This window comes from Nannospalax galili, unplaced genomic scaffold (genome assembly GCF_000622305.1).
Source record: "Nannospalax galili isolate Female #2095 unplaced genomic scaffold, S.galili_v1.0 scaffold599, whole genome shotgun sequence".
Classification (NCBI taxonomy): domain Eukaryota; kingdom Metazoa; phylum Chordata; class Mammalia; order Rodentia; family Spalacidae; genus Nannospalax; species Nannospalax galili.
This window is the reverse complement of record NW_008343079.1, coordinates 805,236-825,723: the sequence shown is the minus strand read 5'-3', so window position 1 is coordinate 825,723 and position 20,488 is coordinate 805,236. Positions and strand designations below refer to the sequence as shown.

The following is a 20,488-nucleotide window of genomic DNA, read 5'->3' as shown; positions in this document are numbered from 1 at the left end:
CTCTACCCCCTTTTTCTACTCTGTTCTGTGAGCCTTAGGTGTAGAGTTTCCACTGTAGATGTGTCATTTAGGACTGGGCATCTCACACTTATTCCCATGCATAAAGTTTTAAAGCAAAACAAAGTTTCCATTACCAACATGAACTCCTAGGTGACTGCCATAAGCAAGTGTGAACGTTCTGGCCCTTGAAACCATCACTCTTTGTCAACAGCACCTGCAAAGCATTCCTTTCCTGACTGAGCTTTTGTGTAAGGTTGGGGCTCAGTGACTGTAACTGATTCTGGGATCATGGTGTCCCCTAGCCATAAGGATACTTTTTGCTTCTGCTTCTGCTTTGAAAATAAGGCATGAAGAGAATTCCATGTCCCAAGGCTTCAGGGTCATTATCTTCCTTGGCACAGATGGAAATATTTACTTTTGCTTCACCACTGATATGGCAGCTCTGAATGTCTTTTTCTAAAATTGACAGTTTTTTCTCATGTTCCACAAAGGGAGGGTTCTGGGAAGGGGAAAAATGGAGGAAGTCTACAATCTAATCATGAACAAGAGTTGCCTGAACAGTTCATGCTTAAATTAGTCCCTTCCCAAGTGCCTTTGCTTCCTCTGCCTTGGTGAGACTGCACAGTTCTGGAACTCTAGAAGGAAGGGTTTATCACCCCCGCCAAACAGATGATGAGAGAAGACTCAGGCCTCAAACACAGATGTCCTAAGCAAGCCATATTGGACCCAAGCAGTTCCTGATGAAAGGGCTCCAGTAGGACTGAGTGTTCAGGGTGATCTTATCATCAGGCAAAAGAATAAAAAAAGCATTTTATTTGCAGGTTAAAGGAAACAAACCTAATGCCATAACAGGCCTCTGTCCAAATGAATGCCAGGCATCATGCCAGACTCAGAATAGAGGTAGGTCCAAAATAAAGCAAAACTAGAAAATGAATATCTATTTGACTTGCTGAGATTTGGAGTTGCACTTGGACTTGGTCCACAGAAGTTCCATTGGAAGCAATTTACAAATGGCTGGCATAGACCTGGGTTAGAGGGCTGGTTCTCCATTAGCCACCAGATCTCAACAGTCATTATCAGAAAGGACTAATTTTGATGACTATTCTTGGGACTAGTCTACATCTTAGAAGTAGTAAGTGAAAGACCAAAGTAGTCTCTTCCCAGGGAAAACTAGGAGAGTTTGCACTCAAACACTTAAAGAGTCTTCACCCGAGGGAAGGACATGGCTGTCCCAAGCAGACAGAGGAAGAGGAGGGGATAAAGAGCACACAGGGACAACTTCAGGCTAATGATGACCACTATCCTCACAACTAGCACCAAGGGGAGTTGGAGCTGATGAACACAAGGCACGTACTCTGTGACATCAGAGACATAAGTGGCTATTCCAAGATTAATAAAAAGGAAGTCAAATGCCAGCTGAGACTCAGCTATGTGCAAGATCACTCTTGGGCTTGGCATTCTTGTTGGAACCTCCTTAGGCTGTGATGTGAATCATTTATGAAAGCTTCCTGTGCGGTGCAGAATACCAGGTTGATATTCCAGGGGGCGATGGGCTAGAGCAAGGTGTCCAACCCTGGGCAATCCTAATGGTGTGAGAAAACAGGTTTGATTGCTCTATGTCTTGGAAGGGGCTCCTAATTGGGAGAAGAACCTAGGAAGAGGAGCAGAGTGAGGGACAGACAGCTGGATAAATATTTCTGATATGCATATTTTACTAGAAAGAAAGGTTGTCATGAGAAAGGACACTGTTCTCCTGAGCAGACAAAATAAGATGGTAGGCGGGGTAAAGAACAGGTGGGTAGTAGGAGAAAGTAGGACAATGCCCCTCATATGACTTTGAAGCTACCCTACCATCAATATACTTTCTTGAGGAGAAAAGATGTAGTCATATGATAAAAATCATTGGAGGGATCCCCTGTGTGGAGCCCAAGGTATTCACCTTGTACCCGTAGGGAAGTACACAGCCTAGGCTCTCCTGCCTACATATGGAGTGGTCTGAGATGGAGATGCAACTGTGCCTGCCCTGAAAGTGTCTATGGACACACTTGCCCATGTGGCGATGGGAAAGTGATTATTTATTCAGAGCTTTGTATTTAGTTTATGGCATAATAAATATTCTGCAGAGAAGAAGCAAGTAAAATTTATAATCTAATTTTGTTAAAATATTTCCGTTTCTCTCTGAACTCTCTTCAGTAGAGTTTTTCAGTCTTTCTAATCAAAATGTATGCTATACCCCAATAATGTCAAATCAAAATAACATCTTTACATAGTTCCAGGTACTTCATAATGCCACAGAGGCTATAATTCCCTGCTTTATACATAAGTCTTTATGTTTTATAATACTTATTCTCTTGTTTAAAACTCATAACCGTCTTCAGAGAAAAGCAGGGCAAAGTCTACCCTCTTCTGCCTTTTCATGAGGTGTCAGACTCTCCAAAAGTCTCAGTAATGTGGTCAATGTCACGCAGCCAGGGGTAGAGGGCCTGGGCTCAGACCTGGGTTCTCTATCAGCGAGTTTCCCTGCTGGGCCTTTCTTTAATGATGTTTTCTCCTAAATGAAGTGTGCAGCACTGAGAAGCCAGCCAGCAGCGAGGCAGACCGGCAGCGCAATTGCCGCCATGAGAATAATTTTCTCTGGGAAGAGTTTTCCGTTTCTCACAGAAGTTCTCCTGAACTTTACCATCAATCACAGAAAAGGTCAACTCTCACAGCTGAGAGTAAAGTCATGAAACCAGCGCCCTGTGAGCATATTTCATGTGATCAGATAAAGTTCTGTTTCTGACTGCAGTCTCCACCCGCAGAAACAGACATATCTGCTTGAACTTTGTTCAACCTCTACTTTGCAGAGCTTTCCAGGGTTGCATAGATTCTCTTTGGGCTTTGAACTATGTTCACTTTATGTGCATAAGAAAAATAAATTCTGACAGTTGCTGCCATACAACCTTCTGTCTTCCTTTTTGTTTCCATTAGACTTGTTCAGACGACCTCCTAAATTTGATCAATAAAATGATTATTTTCAAAATTAAACAAATATACAAATAACAGGAACAGAACAGAACTCTGCTGGAGTTGCCATGAGAGCCAGGGTGGGCTTCCTGTCCTTCCCAAACACATCATGCCTATTGCTCCCCCGGGAAGACCCATTTGCCCTTCCCTCTACATTGAATGCTCATCTGTAGGAACCTCTAGGCCTGGAGCGGATCCTTCTGTGGGTTTCAGCTACCACTTCTGCCAAGAAGCCTTGAATACAGAGCACTGCAGGGCCTTGTCCACGGTTGACTGCAAAGCTCTCCGGGCCTCAACTAGGTTCTCAGCTACTTTCTTCTTGTTTTCACTCTCCTATGTCCCTCTTCCTACTGTGTTGGCTCCATAGAACATCTGATGACTGTCTTGTGATAAAGGACACATATATACTAACTAGGGACAATGTTGGGCTTGAAGTTGAGGGTGCGAGTGGGCTTGTGCTTCTGCTGTGTGTAGAATGCACTACATTCTGGAGACACTGTTTATTTTGTACTGCAAACCCAACGTGGTGGCTCTGCATGGCATTGAGGAGGTTTCATACAACCACAAACACAGGTGTGTAATGAGGAGTGTGCCTGTCCCTCATCCACTGAGGCCCTGTATCCTGGACCATTTCATGGCAATGTCTGGCAAGGAGAGTGTCTTCTGTACTGAGCCTTCAGTCACTTCCTGGCTACAAGGGCATCTTACCTGGTTTATTTGATGTGAACTCTCCTCTTTTGCCCCAAGATTTGTGTGAATTCAGTTGTCTAAATTGGATGATGCTTTGTCCATGGCAAGAAATTCTTAGTAATCCAAATTATCTATCATATGAAGTGTCTATTGCTCATTAAAGAATTTAAGATCCTTTCCCTGCCCATCTATGGCTCATTTCAGACTTTTCCCCTTCTTCAACTTTCTATTGCACAAACTTCAAATTTCTCTTTTTAGTGTCAATATCCCCCGCCCCAACATTTTGGCATACACTCTGTTGGGGCATCAACAATTCTTGCTCTCATTCTCACACATGCAAACCCCACTTATTCCTCAATATCCAAATAGAATAGCACCTGATCTGTTAGGCTGGTGAGGGTGTTGTTTTGTTTTCATATCCTCAACACTCTGCATTCTCATCTTTTGCAACTTATGCAGTTTTTAATTTTAATCTTATATTTAAGGACTTAAAGTGTCTCAATTTCCCCACCTCCCACCCAACTCCAATTTTGACCAGAAAGTGCATTTGAGGGTAGGGATCAGTCTTCATCATGTCATCTTCCTACTCTACCCCTTGTTCAGGGTCATGCTTAAGGGCTTAGCAAGCAGCTGTGACATGATGGAGTAAAAAAGTATAATCCTGGGATATTCTGTTGATTTATTTTTTCTGCCTTTGTCTGTGAACATCTGTTTTCCATCCAGTACAAAGAAGTTTAACTCAAACAATAGCGCTATGAATAAAAACAACCAGAAATTCAAAGTACAGTGATTACAATGTTGTACTTCAGACGTTTGGCTTTCCATTTGTGTAGCGAGAGTGTGAGAGTGTGCTATGGAACTGGAAGACGTAAGCATATACTAAAAAACTTTCTCAATATGTATGTGACAAATACTTATTTAGTAAGGATTTAAGGACTCTCACAGAAAAATATTCAACCCAAAGAAAGAGAGAGTTGGGGCAAAGTTTAAACAAAGCATTGACTCTAAAGGAACAGGAACAAACCGGAGGGCAGTAGCATGCATTTTCATTTTGTTCTCTGGTTTCACCACATTTTTAGGAAATTTTCAAGGTCTAAGGAAGAGAACCACGATTAAAAGGCAGAGATTAGATAGATGACAGATAGGTGATATAGAGATAGAGAGATGATAGTTGATAGAGAGGTAGAGAGATGATAGGAACATAGAGAGGTGATAGAGAGATGGCGATAGAGAGGTAGGGAGGACACGTGGCTACAGAGCTCATGGCAACGACTTTAGACCAAGATGAAGAACACTGTCCCAACAGTGAGTACTAGGGGAATGGGAACCTGTGTCAGAGAGGGAGGGAGGAAATCAAGGAAGGGAAAGATCTACTCTATGGTCTGTATGTCAAAGTGTGATAAAAACAGAGTAGAAGAAATTTACTTCCCTCTGTTACCTAGCAGTGATGGGAACTGAGGAAAACAGTTGTTAAATACACTTTGCTATTAGCTGATGACATCACATAGACATATATAGGTGACAAAAGCAGTCTGAGTATGTCCCCAAGTTGCTAAAAGGGAAAGAAAGTGGCTAAAGGAGGTGCAGAATGGGGAAGGATGACTAAGCAACCTTGCATAGCACAGAGTCCTGGGATCCTCATCAACCAACCTCAGGGTTATGCAAAACCTACTGATGTCTGATCATGGAAGGTGATTACCTCCAAATGGTGACTGTGGGCTATACATTCAACTGAAGGGTCAAGACATAGAGAAACTATGCTGCAACCAGGAGCATTGCCTGCCATATCAATGTAAGGGGCTTCTGTGACCCTCTTAATGACTCAGAAAGGTCTACAGAGTAGAGGTTTCTATGGTCCTGTTTTTAACCACCACTTCAGGTTTATGGAGCTGTGGGATATAAAATATAATGTTCAGAAAGAAACTTCCACACAAGGTGAATACCAATTAGGTGAAAGTACATAGAAGAACACTTGGGGAGTGAATCCACTGGGCCAACCTCAAGGCCACATTTTGCCTGGACTTCTCAGCAACTAATAACACAAGAGGAGGTGGTTCAGCAGCTGGCTGAACCTGAAAACTGAGCCAAGCTTCCTCTAGACCTACCCCAAGGCTATCCCTGAGAATTTTTTAAAGATTAAATAGCATAAAGAATTCAGCCACGCTGCGTAACACATTGGAAACCGGTTATGTCTGAGGATCATTTTACAAGCTTAGAGTCTCCTTCAATAGATTCTGGAATCTAGCTGCAGCTAGAAGCCAAGAGTTAGTCTCAGGAACATTCAGGTCTTATATTGTCCCAAACCTCACATTCTCACTATGAGCATGGACATTCACAGATGAACAATAGTACACAGAACATAGGAGTACAGTACACAGGGGTACAGTACACAGGGGTACAGTAGATGGTCCAGGGTAGCAGTATTCAGGAGAGCACCTGCACCTGATACATCATTAGGTGCCATCTCAAGAACGTCCCTATTGAGCAATGGCATATAGAAGCAAAAATATGAACACAGATCAAACAGATCTGACTTTAAAGTCAGTCTCTTCTGATTTGTAACTGTGAGTAGACTAATCACTATCTCTGTGGCAGTTTCCTTGGTTACTGGCACTAGAATATCAGTTATTACTTCATTCATGACTATAGAAAATCAAAGGAGACAAAATGTGCTCACACATTTTATGTTGTTTCATCTTTCAGGTGATAAGGAGGTTTCTCAGGCCTTCCTTTTGTCCATAGTATAGCTATTTAATTTGTGTGTGAATCAATAAAAAGCTAAATAAAAACAGGCCTAAGCCAAATATTACATGACCGAATATACATCATTCATTTATTGAAATTGTAACTATGCCAGTATTACTCGCTGTTTAAAGTTACTATTTTTTAAAAATTTTATTTATTATTTTTATTTTATGATGTGTATCGCCTGCAGGTAGGTAAGTGCACCCATGTCGTGCGATGCCGGAGGAGGACAAACGAGGCCATTGGATTCCCCTGGAACTGGAGTTACGGACAGTTGTTAGCTGCCATGTGGGTGCTGGGATTTGAACCTGGGTCTTCAGCAAGAACAATCAGCATTCTTAACCTTTGAGCCATCTCTCCAGCCCCAAAGTTACTATTTTTTAAACGTAGTCTATTTATTATTTAAAATAAACTATAGTGATCCATTAGTCTGTATTTAAAGGATAAATTACTTGCATTTCAAAAGAGTTGCCTATTTCCTAGACTTCATTTTGTAACCTTTCTCCTCCCATCACCTGAATGTCCAGAAGAACTATTTTTTACAATGGACCCTTCCTGGGTGATTTCCAAATCCACAGACATCCTGTGAGATGCAAAGTCCTGTGCAAAACATCCAGACTCAGATGTATTTTTAGGTGATGTTTACTTGGCCTTTTTACTCCCACATCACGGGTTAGCTTTTTCTCTCTAGGGAATAGTCTGCAGCAATTCATAAGTTTCTTTTGAAACAAGGTCCTCAGTCTTGACCCAGCATGAAAATCCCCAAGGAGCTTGCTAGAAATAAATTCTTAAGCCCAGCCTCAGCAGACAGTCAGAATCTCTGGAATGGGTCCTGGTGAGCTGTGTCTTCAAGCTCACCAGCAGATTCTGAAATCAATTCTGGAACCATAAGTAAAGATAAAAGAATAACTAAATAAGTTTCTTTTAAATGTGCATTAGTCCCCATGGGGACTCCTGCCAACTTACCTTGCTTTGTGACAACTTTGGGGATGGGTGGGAGTATATTTCCTTTGGAAATGTGATTTGTCATTGTGCATTCTCTATATTATAAGGCAGCCTCAGGTGAGAAATCCTATTGACAAACTTCTCTCCTGTAAGGTAAGTCCATTTATCTTGCCCCTTCACTATAGCTCCAAGCACTGTGCTCTTGACCAGAGAATCCCTGGATGAGTTCTCTGGGAAAGCATTGCCATACATCAAGGGCAGAAACTTGGCGGGTTCTAATAGCCAGCATTCATTCATCAGGCCAGTTAAAAATCAATACAAAAGTCTATTCCTAAAGATACTCAAATTAGACTACCCTTCTGGGAAGAGACGGAAAGAATCATTTTTTCCTGACCATGCTCATGTCTGATAATTTTAAGGAAATCCTTATCACCCTAAGAGTTTAGGTCATATACTGCTGATGAATAAGAAATCAATTCATCTTGGATCATCACCATCAGGTTCATATCTCAAGAGCAAGATGGCTCTTGAGACTTACTTATGTCCATTTTCAGTCTTTATAACCACCTACCTCACCCCAGATGTTTTTTCCCTAGAGGTATCTTTGGCATTGGCAAGTGCAGTTGAGCCCATGTTCTTTCTGTAATGGTCACACCAATTTCAGCAGTGGTCTTGCCTTTCTGTTCAGTATCTTTCACTCATCTCAGTGGCTGTTGGTGTTTTGGGTGGCAGTGGTGTGAGCTGCGAGATAAGTTTAGTGCTCATTAAGGTATTGACCTGATGGCACTGGATGTATTTTGGTCACTAGTCAGACTTACCTGACAAGTACAGCTAACATTTGACAGTCACTCGCACTGGCACACACTGTTCTCCTCAGACAAGCCACACAACTAGGAGTGGAATAGATTTGTTCTTGTAACAAGTCATCTTAAAAGCCCTTCAAGGAGACTAAATTAAACAGGCACTGTCCCTGTGCAGCTAAATACACAGAGCACAAGGAAATGTGGCATATGCTTTAGAGGAGCTTAAGGTCCTTAACAATACTCAATACATTTCTAGCAGCTCTACACAAACTATTGAATTTCCCTGTAACTACTCTAATCCTTTAGGCAGAAGCTATGGCCAAGTTAAATTAGACAAGGTTGCAAGGAAATGTTTAAATTAGGGGGAGAAGAACCTTGAAGTTTTAGAGTGGGAGGGAGGGAGGGATGGGGAGAGAGAGAGAGAAAGAGAGAGAGAAGACAACAGAGAGAAGAAAGATTGAAATCGCTTGTATGATAGGTTGTTTTACAGAGAAGAAGGGGGCAGGTTGATGGTGGCTACCTGGACAGTCAGGTGCAAATCTTAGGCAGGTTCTATTATTTTCTGGAGTTGGACTTCCCAGAAGCAGCCACCGACATGGGGATTTATGTGCAGGGTAAGAGAACCTGGTGAGGGCGTGAAAGATAATACAAGTAAGGAAGTGTTTGTGGGCAAAGTATTAACAAAATCTGATGCTACTAGGGAGCATTGTGATACGAACTCCATTTCGCCTACCTCTTAGTAAGGAAGCAGGGCAGGGATAGGGAGCAAATTCCAGGCACTTACTGGGACAGAAGAAGGGTTCAAAGGGAATTCTCTCATGAGAACTGTAGAGCTAGATCACCTGACAAAAACACATTCCACCCACGCAGGCATCAGAGGCGTCTAAGGGGACCTGAGCAAACAATAGACAACATGTTGCCAGTCTGTTTTCCATTTTGCTACTGACCAATGCGAAGGACAAGCAGATTGCCTAGGTAGTGAAAAAGTGATTTATCCATTCTTATGATATGTATTGAGTCCCCACTATATATGCCTTTCCCTGTATTTAGTGCTTAGATTTGAAGATGAGTGGATTTCTCACTCAGTGTGATGAGCCGTTATTAACTTACATATCAGGTGGCATCAGGATAATTCCCAAATCAAAGTTGGTGGACTGCTGGACAGTGAGGGATATCTAACGTGGGATATATTAAGAACTTGGAAAACAGAAATGACTACATAAGATGGTAAATCAATTAATACTTATTTTGTGACTAAAGAGCCAGCATTTTAAAACTTCTAAACAGAGGTAGTAAGACAGAGGAATAACTTCAACGATCCATGACAAATTATCTGCAGCATGCAGAGCCCCACTTTATAATGAAAAGCAAGCATAGCACAGGGTTTAATCCAAATTCTGGTACTTGACTCTCTTGAGAGCCATAAAGAGTCAACTCAGCTACCTAAGCCATGTCTCTGCCCCTGAGGAGGGAGCAGGAGGGGCGGCCAAGCCTGGAATAGGCTCAGAAATGAGAGCCCCAGAGAGAACACACTGGCACAAGAGGGAGGCGGAGCCTCTGTTCATCGATCAGCAGTCAGCAAAGAGTGCGTAGGATTAAAAACTGCTTCATCTTAGCTTGTCTCGCTCCAAACAGGAGCCCCTGGGCTTCCTTGCTTGGTGTTAGAAACTACAAATATTTCAATGATAAGTTGCTTTCAAACATCACAACTTTGTTCAAGAAATTCAGAACCATCTGTGTTTCATAGGATGAAGCTACCTCAAAGGGTCCAACTAAGTAATGTACAGTGCGTATTGGCATGTGTCTGTACCGGTGGTACATACGGTTAACAGTGGAAAGCCAAGCCTCCATCTGGCAATGAGAGATGAGCTAATCAAAGCTCCTTTGCAATAAAGGTCACAAGATCAGCTCAGACACAAGAATGACTTATAAGATTCGGATTCAGCTAGCACTACTATAGCAACCCCAAAGGACTGAAATCAGCATGTGGAATCTGTATTCACATTTTTATTGGAACACTATTCACAACAGCTAAGATGTGGAATCAGCCTAGGTGCTCACTCGGCAAGTGAATAAAAATGCACAGGTGTACAACAGAATATTATTCAGCAACTATAAAGAAGGAAAATCAATCATTAGCAATCATTAGCAATGGATAGAACCCAGTCACACATACAAATACAAATCCCACATATGCTTGCTCTCATATGGAAGCTAGGAAAGTCAGTCTCATAGAGTAAGAATAGAAGAGCAGTTATCAGAGCCTGAGAAGGGTAGAGGGGACAACGATGTGTTTCACAGTGCAGTTGGATAGAGGGATCATTTCTAATGTTCTATAGCACACTGGGATAACTATGGTTGGCAAGAGTTATGGAACACACAGGTGTCTGCATACTTCAAAATAGTTAGGAGAGAAGATTTTAAATAAATGTCCTTAGTACAAAGAAATGATAAATGTCTGAAGTGATAAAGATAATACCCCACCTGATTTTTATATTTGCATTGAAGTGCCGCACTGTACCTCAAACTATGGATGCTGATACATTAATTGGAAGTGAAAAACATTTTGAAAAAGGCCTGGGTTCAGGAGCATATCTCCAGGAGACAGAGCCCGAGGGTAGTCTGTGCCTTGTTCGTTTCTGAATCTCATTTTGGGACCTAGGATAGGGCTTCGCACACAGCACTTTTTCATGTGTGGGAGGAATTGAACTGAAGAGAGTGGAAGTGACTGTTAGCTGCTATGGTATATCCAAGGGCTGCTTTTGCAGGGCATATGAAGTTGAATCCCTTAACTTGACAACTGAGACTTCCTCCTCTGGCTCAAATTCAGTTGTTCAGTTTTTTTCCTTCCAAGATTCTTCCTCAGAAAAAATTAAAGAGGGCTCGTATTGTGAATTGTAATATTTTTGTATAGTTTTAGTTCATATTTGAAATATATTCTTGTATTTGACTATTATCTTTATAATTTAAAATTACTTCTTAAGTTTTATTTATTAAATTTTTCCATGAGTGAATCTACCAATGAGAACACAGTAATAAACTGATTATTTTGCTGGTACTGAATCACTTCGTTTTTTACATTTAGTGTGTGTGTGTGTGTGTGTGTGTGTGTGTGTGTGTGTGTAGGAATGTAAAGCTTAGAGAACAACTTGGGAGAGTCAGTTCTCTCTTTCCACTCTGTGGGTTGCAGGGATTGAGCTCAGGTTTTGGCAGCAGGTACCTTGAAGGGTTGATCCATTTCACTGGCCAAAATTTTTATTCTTTTTAAAGCTAGACAATAGGTCATGAAAATAAAATATTGCATTGCTGTGATGGCTTAATAATTACCTAGATCCTTCTTTTTGCAGGTGCTATGTTTTATTAAAATCCATCTATCAGTTACTTCAGCGTTACTACCAATTATAACACATTTTTTCTTCTTTTGTAAAAACGCCTTAGCATAGCTAAAAAGTAGAAATTACTTCTTTTTGTATACTGATGCTTATTTTTAAAATCATGTCATAATTATATACAGAATCTAATAAAAGACTGTATCTGCTATTTAAATTTATTTTCTAACGATTGCTGTAACTTGTTTTATTTTTCATTTTAAAATATTTGTCACAGACATGAGAAAGGCAGAAACGGATCACTGAAAATGTTATTGTTTATTGTTATAAAAAGCCTATCTTAACTAAATCAATTTTCTTATGTAGGTACTCAACAATATTGGTGAAATAGAATGCTTCAGTAAGGTTAATATGTTCAGAAGAGAAAATAACAAAAAAATTGAGATCTAGAAAAGACACCCAAATCTTGTTTCCATTTAGGTTACGGAAACATGCATTGGGAAACTTGTCTCTGCCAAGGAGAGCATGAGGCATGATTCCAACCCCCCCACCATGCCCACTGGCCCTTCACTGAGCAAGACTCATTCACTAAAGCTAGAGATGCTCCCTTTCCTGCTGGTCCACACAATCCCCATTCGTCAAGAATCATACCCTCGCATATATTTTCAAGAAAGGGAAGAAAGGAAGTGATAGGAAGTCCAAACCAGAGCACTTTTCTCTTTCAGCACCAGGATAATCTTTCCCACAAGAACCCTGCCCCCAACTGTATATACCTTATATTTCATTGCTTAGAATGGTATCATGTACCCACTTTAGACAAATCATGACTTGTTATTAGTATGTTTACTTTGAATCATATCATCCAAAAGAGTTGATATTCCTTTAGCAAGAAATATGAGTAAAGAGCTTAGGGGTAAAAAGTAAAGAGCCACCACTCCCTGTTTTTAGTCAGGTCTTACTGAAACTTCTTTCCCCAAATCTGAACCTGAGTTGAGATGGACTGCAACATTTGTGAGGCCATAAGTTTGTGAAGAAAGGGTACCTTAGACACCTTGCTGGCATGAAAAGCTATAACTGTGAATTTGTTGTCAACAGTCACATCTTCCCAGGCTGAGAAACACTATGTGTCAAGGGGAGCCAACTTAAGGTAACCGATGATTATTTCAATTAATGGAAACAGAGATAATCTTCCAATACTTTTCACTCATAGTCCATTTCCTTCCACAGATAAAGTGACAAGGATTTCATTCAGTAGACTAGATGAAGTTAAAAGAGTGGAGATGAGTGAGTTTTGGGGTGCTAGGAAACTAGAAACCCTATGGGAAATGCACATAGAGTGTCTGAACATTAATGCGTATGTATACCTGGGAGCTGCTTGGAAGGGAACACAGTGCCAGGTAGAGACCTCCCTTTGAGTAACAAGCATGCCATACAGCACTCATCGAAGAAGCTTCTTTTACAAGAGATGGAGGCTACTGCAGAGTTGAACACCTGGTCAGGCACAGAGAACATAGGTCTGGAGATGCCCAGTACTATGCGACACATCTGCAATTGAATCTCTACAACTAAGGCTCATGGAACATAGCAGAATAAGGGGTAGAGAGAGGGTTAATGCACCCCTCAACTCTCTCCAGTGAGGCTTCCATGTACATCAGAGTGAGATGCACACAGAGGGCCTCAACTGGCCAAGTTTTGGAGAATAAGAGACTGCAGAGTGTAGGATGGGACTCCTATATGGAACCTCATCCACCCATGGCTCAGGAGCCATTGTGGAAGTGCATAGGGGGAGGCATGGATGTGGGACCATTGATTGATGTTCTCCTTTAGCAGCTTGCATAGTAGCCTCTAGAACTATGTGAGCTCATCTTCAGGGAGGAGGCTTCCAGGTCAGTTCCAGCTCCATTGCTCTAAGTCCTATGTTCTAAGTATGCCCTATCTTCAGCAGTAGGGTCTTACCTTCAAGTTCTTGGAGGTAATCAAGAGCTGTGGCAATACCTTGTGTTATCTTCTCTTTTATTTAAGTTTATTTTTCAAAAGTTTTAAAAAAATTTAACAACCACATGATTAGAAGAAGCATGTCATTACAGCTTTAACATATTCAATAACAATTTCCAAAGCAAAGATAACATCTCTTTCATCTCTTTGAGACAGGGTCTCACTGTAGTCCCAGGTGACCTGAACTTACTATGTAGACCAAGCTGGTCTTGAACTCACAACAATTTGCCTGCCTCTGCCTCCCGAGTGCTGGGATTAAAAGTGCCATTTCATTTTAAGATATGCTGTTTCCTACATTTTTGATGCTACTAACACGTTCGCACATGTGTCTTTAATCTCTATGTATATGATTATTACTAGTCACAGTCGGTTACACTTGGATCCTTAGTACCTGAGTATGGATATAAAGTCATCAGGTAGATTTCACTGGTAATGTTTATCACCTCTACTATTTAACATCAAATTCAAAGGCAGTTATTAAGTCCTTAATATTCAGTCTTTCTCTCTTATCCTCCTTCCATATACTGAAAAGGTTTTGTAAACCGTAGAATCCAGTTATTATTATAATTCATTTTGAACTCTTTTCCCTTTGATTTATGCTATGATGATGGTACTTATCTCTCACTGAATGTGGCAGAAGTCACAATTGGCCTTTTGCAAATATCATCTTGAACCCGAGTATCAGCCTATAGTTATTGACATTTTACATACCAGAAACCTGAAAGACAGATAAGTGATTTATCCACGATCATCAGTAGAACAGGCATCAGAACTCCAATACTTTCTGATTCGAGAAGGATTCCTGGATTCCCCACCGTGAACCAGTCTCCCTTCCTCCAGTCCCCACAGGCCACTCTCAAGGTGCCCAGGACCACTCTAAATCCCATGGGGTTTTTACAGTCTGCCACTGGCTGGTCTTCTGTCTCCTGTTTTTAGCACAGTGGCCATTCCCATTCCTTGGCAGGGACTTTCATCGACTGCCTGTGAAATTGCTTTCTAGCTCAACAACTTTTTTCCTCTCATCATTCCTTAAGTCTGGAGGCACTTCACATGCAGCGCAGTAAATAAACACTGGGAAGAAAAAACACACATCAAGCAGATAAATTAGCAGACCAATCCTGTGGCTGAGGAGAGGCTTTCCTTTCTTTTCTTTGTTGGTCTAACAGGCAAGGTGCCAGCGGATTTTATAAGCACCTGAGAACAGCAATGACAAGTAGTGCCTGAGTTCACAGACGCCCAGGTGGTTCTGACGTTTCCACACGCACTCTGCCAGAAAGGACTCTCTGCCCCCCGTTTTAGATGGAGAATGGTAAGAAGGACCACCGGGCTTTGCTCAATGAAGGGGAAGAAAATGAACTGGTGAGTATTCCCCTCTCTTCATGTTTTCTCACAGTGCCCAAGGCTGTGGGCAGGGACTGTGTTCAACCAGAGCAGGGGCAGATTGCAGCACTGAAGGTGCTGGTTCTAGGACCTGCAAAGGTTTGGGTCTGCTACCGTTTATAAATGTGGGTGAGTCTACAGGGCTGAGCAAGTTGTGGCTCTGGATGGCAGAGTTCATGTCACCAAGGCATGTGGTGGACCGTGTGAAGCATCCAAGACACGCTGCAGAGTCACCAAGGTGTGCTCCCCATGGAGCCCACGGAGGTATCTCCCCCTTGACCACCTGGGTCTCCATGGAATTGGACAATCAAGTGGAAACTGAAACTTTCTGTTCTTATTCTTTTGCTCTGGGGATGTATGTACCACCCAGGCTTATGAAGCTCTGGGCTGAAGCCACCCTTTTACTTAGACCAAGAAAGGTTCTAGCACCACATGCTGAAGAAGCGACATATAGTCTGAGATTTCAGCACATTTAACATTTTTTCTTCCTTCTCTGATTCTCTTTTCCTACTTCTCCTTCTTCAAACATATATAAATCTTTTAAAAAATCCACTAAAATTTAAAAACTCTATGGTGTCCATTTGGTGCTGAGGAATTTATATTCATGATTCCACTTAATCCTCACAACTGAGTTATAAAGGAAGTAAACCCATCTCATAGGAAAGAAACCTGAGACCAAGGAGGTTAGGTAACTTGTCCAAGGTCAGCAGCTTACAGGAGACAGACTGGAAAGCCAGTCCATTCCTTGACCCTTTACACCCCAGTCTGTCCACACTCCAGCAGTGTCTCTGATGAGGACAATGAGAAGAGGTGATGGAGAATGGAGAGACAGTCGAAGAAGGGACAGCAGTGCCTGGGGTGCTGGTGGTGCTGAAAGGAACCCAGGATCTCAGCTCATGTATCAGAAGGGCATCAGCTTCTCATCTGGTTCTCACCGCTTCTTTGTAAGAGTGGTGGGAAATCTCTACCTATTCTTAGTTATTAATCTAACGTCAATAAACAATTAGGTCTGCAGCTATCTGATCCAAATTGAAAGGTGCTGTATGTATAAAATACACACTAGACTTAGAAGAACTTAGTAAATTACCCTACTGATAATTTTCATGTTGGTTACACATTGAAATGGTATTTCAGGTAGACTGAGTAGACTAGACTCTATTATGAAAATCAATTCCACCTGCTTCTTTTACTTCCTTTAGTGGGGTTTCTGGAAAATTGAAAATTACGAGTGTAACCCATGTTTGTGCATTACTGTATCGGACCAGGCTCAAAAAAGGTACAGTGCTTTAAAATCTTCAGCCTGGTGGGATTCAAATAGTAAAAATCTATTTACCTGTGCTCACTGCTGAAGGACTCTGTGCCCGGGCTGATGGCTTTTGAGCCTGTAGATGGGGGGTTCTGAAATCCTTGTGTCGCTCTTATTCTTTTCTGTGTTGTTTTGAGATTTTAATTCTCCCATTTATGAGGCAACCAAAGGATTGAGGAATGGGCCACATGTCAGAGTTGCCTTCCTTTTTCTGTGGATGATCAAACACTTGTAGTGCTGTCCACTGAAAATGTCTATTGAGTAGTGCTCTAATAACTTGCTGTGGTCAGGGCATTCTGGGGAGGGTAGCTGACAGTGGAGTCTCCTTCCCAAATCTTACTTTAGGCTAGAGAGGACAGAAGCAAATCCTACCCCAGGCCTTCAGGTAACTGGGTGGGGTGACATAAGCCAACCATGAAGCTGTGACTCAGCGCAGACAATCTCAAGTCTAGAGCTCCATGCTGTCAAATCTATAGCTTTTCCCAAGGAAGCCAGAAAAGATGGAAATGTGTGTGTGTGTGTGTGTGTGTGTGTGTGTGTAATAGCCTGATTATACAATTTGGAAGTAAATTTTTTGAAAAACAATCGTTAGGTTAGAGTGATCCTGGCCCAGCTTAGTGTTCATATTGGGGACTATCAAATAGTGACTTAGTGGCTTCCCCCTTGTTTTTCCTTTTGTGAAGTCCCTTCAAGGCCCAGCATGATTTCTACTTACGTTCATCATTTAAAATAATCTGTTTGTGATTGCGTGAGAGAATCTGAGGTGGAAAGTAGACATTGCTACAGAAAATGATAAATTCCCTCAATCAAACACCCAGGAAAAACCCTAAACAAATGGAGAAGGCCTGTGGATTATTCAAGGGCAGTCTTTGGCTGTTTTGCTGAGCTCAGCACAGGTAGAAAGCATTGCATTAGCTTGGAGACCTAAGCTCTGTTCTCATTCCTGTTTCCTGATCTCAGGCTCTGACTCCTCCAAGGCAGGGGACAGCTAAATGCTCATTGTCTTGGGCCAGTGTTGGGTGCTGGGGAGGCTCATTTTACCTGCACAGTGGCCTGGGAGAACAGACACCTGACTTTACAGTCCTGCTGCCTCCACTCCCCACCCTCCTCATGATGACCTAACAGGATCTTTTCCTTTCACCTTCCTTGTCCCAAACCTGTGCCCTGTTCAGGTGCTTCTCTCAGCCCCTCCAATCAGGGGCAGCTTTTCTCCTCACCTGTAAATTTTCCCTTAGAACCCACAGCTACGTTGGCAATCCACAGGGTCCTTCACAACCCAGATCCTCAATGAGCTCAAGCCCTCAGGCTGTGTCTCATGATGCCCAGGAAATGGGTTTGGCCTTAGGCTGACTTGGGCTTGTATTTTGGTTCTATTAGACCCATTATCTAACCCGAGTCGCTTGTAAATTGGGGATAGTGATGGCTGCCATTCAGAATTGAGATGAGCATTAACCATAGTAGTGTAGCTTTGAAAAGCATCTGTAGAACAACACTGTTAAGAGAAAATACATGAAAGTCTCCTTTTTTAGTCATGATTGCTTAGATATGAGAGATGCTAGGTAGAAAAGGTAGGCTGATAACAACAGGGCTTGTCAGAGCCTGGGACGTATTGCAATTCCTTCAAATCCTCTAAGAAGGCATTACAATATGTGCATTTCTCCACATAAAGTTACATGGGAGCCTTCAAGTGTGCATATATGTATATATGTGTGTGCATGCACGTGTGTGTGAACACACGCATAGATTCATGCCTGAGTTTTCTTCTACTAAAGCTCCACAGGAAAAGTGAGGATAGTTTCAATGAATGACAGCTATTGATTTACCATTGCCACCCTTCTGGGGAAAAAAGTCACTCCATCTTCTGTCCATCAGCCAGATCTGGAGGCATAGATCTGCTTCTATCTGCTTCTGTGTCAGGGTCCTCTGACCAAAGATATTTCCCATAATTTCTGAGCATGGTCTTCATTTCAGCCCCACTGGAGTCTTAAGTGCTGATTTTACTTACATGAGTCACAGACCCAAAGGGCTCCCCTTCCATGCAGGCACCTTATTAGGTCCCAAATGGGAGTAGCTCAAAATGGAAAAAAAATGGCTGCTTTGTGTGGGGACACAGAATTTAGAAGTAAGAATTTTACATCATAGTAATTTTCTTCTGATAAATGGTAGAGGAGTCAAAGGACTCAAAGGCAGAAGATCTGGGCTGTAGTCAAGGAGTTCTTTTTAGCTACATGGTATGGAAATATTTTTGGACCTTGCTAGTTGCCCCCCAAACAAAACCACTTACCCTGATTCACAAGTTTTATGAGAGCCATATATATATAATGTAGAAAATGCTATGAAAAAGAAGGGCTTCATTTACATTGCATTTATGATGTGCAAATTGGAATGTGCAGGCAGACATATATTAGGTGAAATTGTGTTAAGTGGATTTCCCCTTTCTCTGATTAAAACTTGAGAAATGATAATTGCTTGAGTTCTGCCATCATTAAACCAAATAATATGTGGCATTGGTAATCAGGAAATGTGAACATTTAGATTATTTCACACAATGTTTACATTTCTTATGTTCCATTAAAGGTCTTCACCCAAGTAAATACCAAAGATTTAAAGTAGGCCTATTGGTTGTCTATTGTTACTTGTTGATGTTTTTAACAACTTGGGTAAAGGCAGGCTTATCAATCTCCAACTGACATCTACCTGTGAGGGAACCATAACAACATCAGTGATGGAATCAAGATTTAAAATATTCTCCAAGCCGAATTGTGAGAGAGGAATTGCTAAAATACAATATAGCAAGCCTCAGTAGTTTTAAATTATTACTAAGATAAAAGGTGAGGAGTCCTGGTAATAAGGGCTTGGTAGCTATGAATGAAATAGTAGTTCAAGTATTTGATTTTATTAAGAATGAATTTTAGTTGCCAGTGTGATGTAGCTATAATAAAATCAGTCCTGGAATATCTTCAGAAAAGCCTGTTTGATAGAACAAAAAAAATATAGTTCTGCCTAATGTGTTTTTTTTAGATGACTTCTAGAAAATTATGTTTAATTTTAAACCTCATAATTCAGAAAAAATTCCTGAACATCTAACTCTATACTTTGTATTGTTTCAAGCTGCGAAGTTTAGTACATAGAAAAATCCTAAGAAACCCACACAATTGACCAGCAAGGGAATGTGTATCCTACAAGGGACTGAAATCCTCTAAGCACACAGCAGATTCTCACCTGCCAAACATGTGTGGAATCATTTTTTTCTTAGCAAGGAATTTAAACCAAATAATTTCTGAGCCTCCAATTCTGATTAGTGATAGTACTACTCCCCAAATGGCTTTCAGAGCACATCTATTTCATGCTTCCCCATGGCCTTATGTAGGGGCAAACACCAGTTCTGGAAACTGTCCTTGCTAATCAGTCCAGTGTCTCATCATATTCTGGTCCACACTTGCTGCTCTCTCCTCATTTGCCTCACCAAAAAAGGGTCTCTGGTTGCACTTTTACCTGCAGGAAAGCCACATGTTGTAGAACGGGTTGATTACAAAATGCCCATAAACTAAGAGTGACACTATGCTCATCTTTTTAGTAGTTCCAATACTGAAGCACTTGTCTTACTTTAGAAAGAAAACACAAGTGAAAGTGCAACATGTTGAACAATTCAACTATTTGAAAAGCTCCAAGTTTAGTTTGTTTGATCCACAAATAATATTAATTTACAAATATAAGTAATATTTTAAATAATTAGCAATGCTAGTTTCACAGATTATTTTGAGGATTAAATGATAGCTTAGTAAACACTCAGAAAGAGTTTACCTAAGTGTTGGCCATTTAAGACCACCTCATGGTGGCTAACAACTGTTGGTAACTCCGTTTTCAGGGGATCTGACACTCTCTTCTGGCCTCCATGGACATTGCATACATGCAGTCTAAACACTCATACACATAAAAAATATTTTTAAAGGGGACTGGAGAGATGGCTCATCAGTTAAGACCACTGGACTGCTCTTGTTGGGGACCCAAGATCAGTTCCCAGCACCCATAGGATGGCTAACAACTATCCAAAATTTCAGTTCCAGGGATCTGATGCCTTCTTCTGGCCTCCATGGACATTGCACGCATTTGGTGCCCATATATATATATATGTATATATATGTATATATATATATATCACTCATACACACACAAAAACCAGATGTCCTTGTTTAAGTTTGTTGGCTCACCCCTGCAATCCCAGAACTTGGGAAGAAGAGTAAAAAAGATTACAGCAAGTTCAAGGCCAGTCTGGTCTATATAGTAAG

General features: G+C 41.3%; 1 protein-coding gene across 1 annotated transcript in view; it reads left to right on the top strand.

The window, feature by feature from the left end:
- The first annotated feature begins 14,614 nt into the window (after nucleotides 1-14,614).
- The window catches only part of Atp13a5 (ATPase 13A5), a 129,007-nt gene continuing 123,133 nt past the window's right edge, over nucleotides 14,615-20,488 (top strand). Inside the window, exon 1 of the mRNA XM_008839020.2 lies at nucleotides 14,615-14,872. Coding sequence (XP_008837242.1) covers nucleotides 14,813-14,872 — 60 coding nt within the window. The 5' untranslated portion in view covers nucleotides 14,615-14,812. The remainder of the gene's footprint in view (nucleotides 14,873-20,488) is intronic.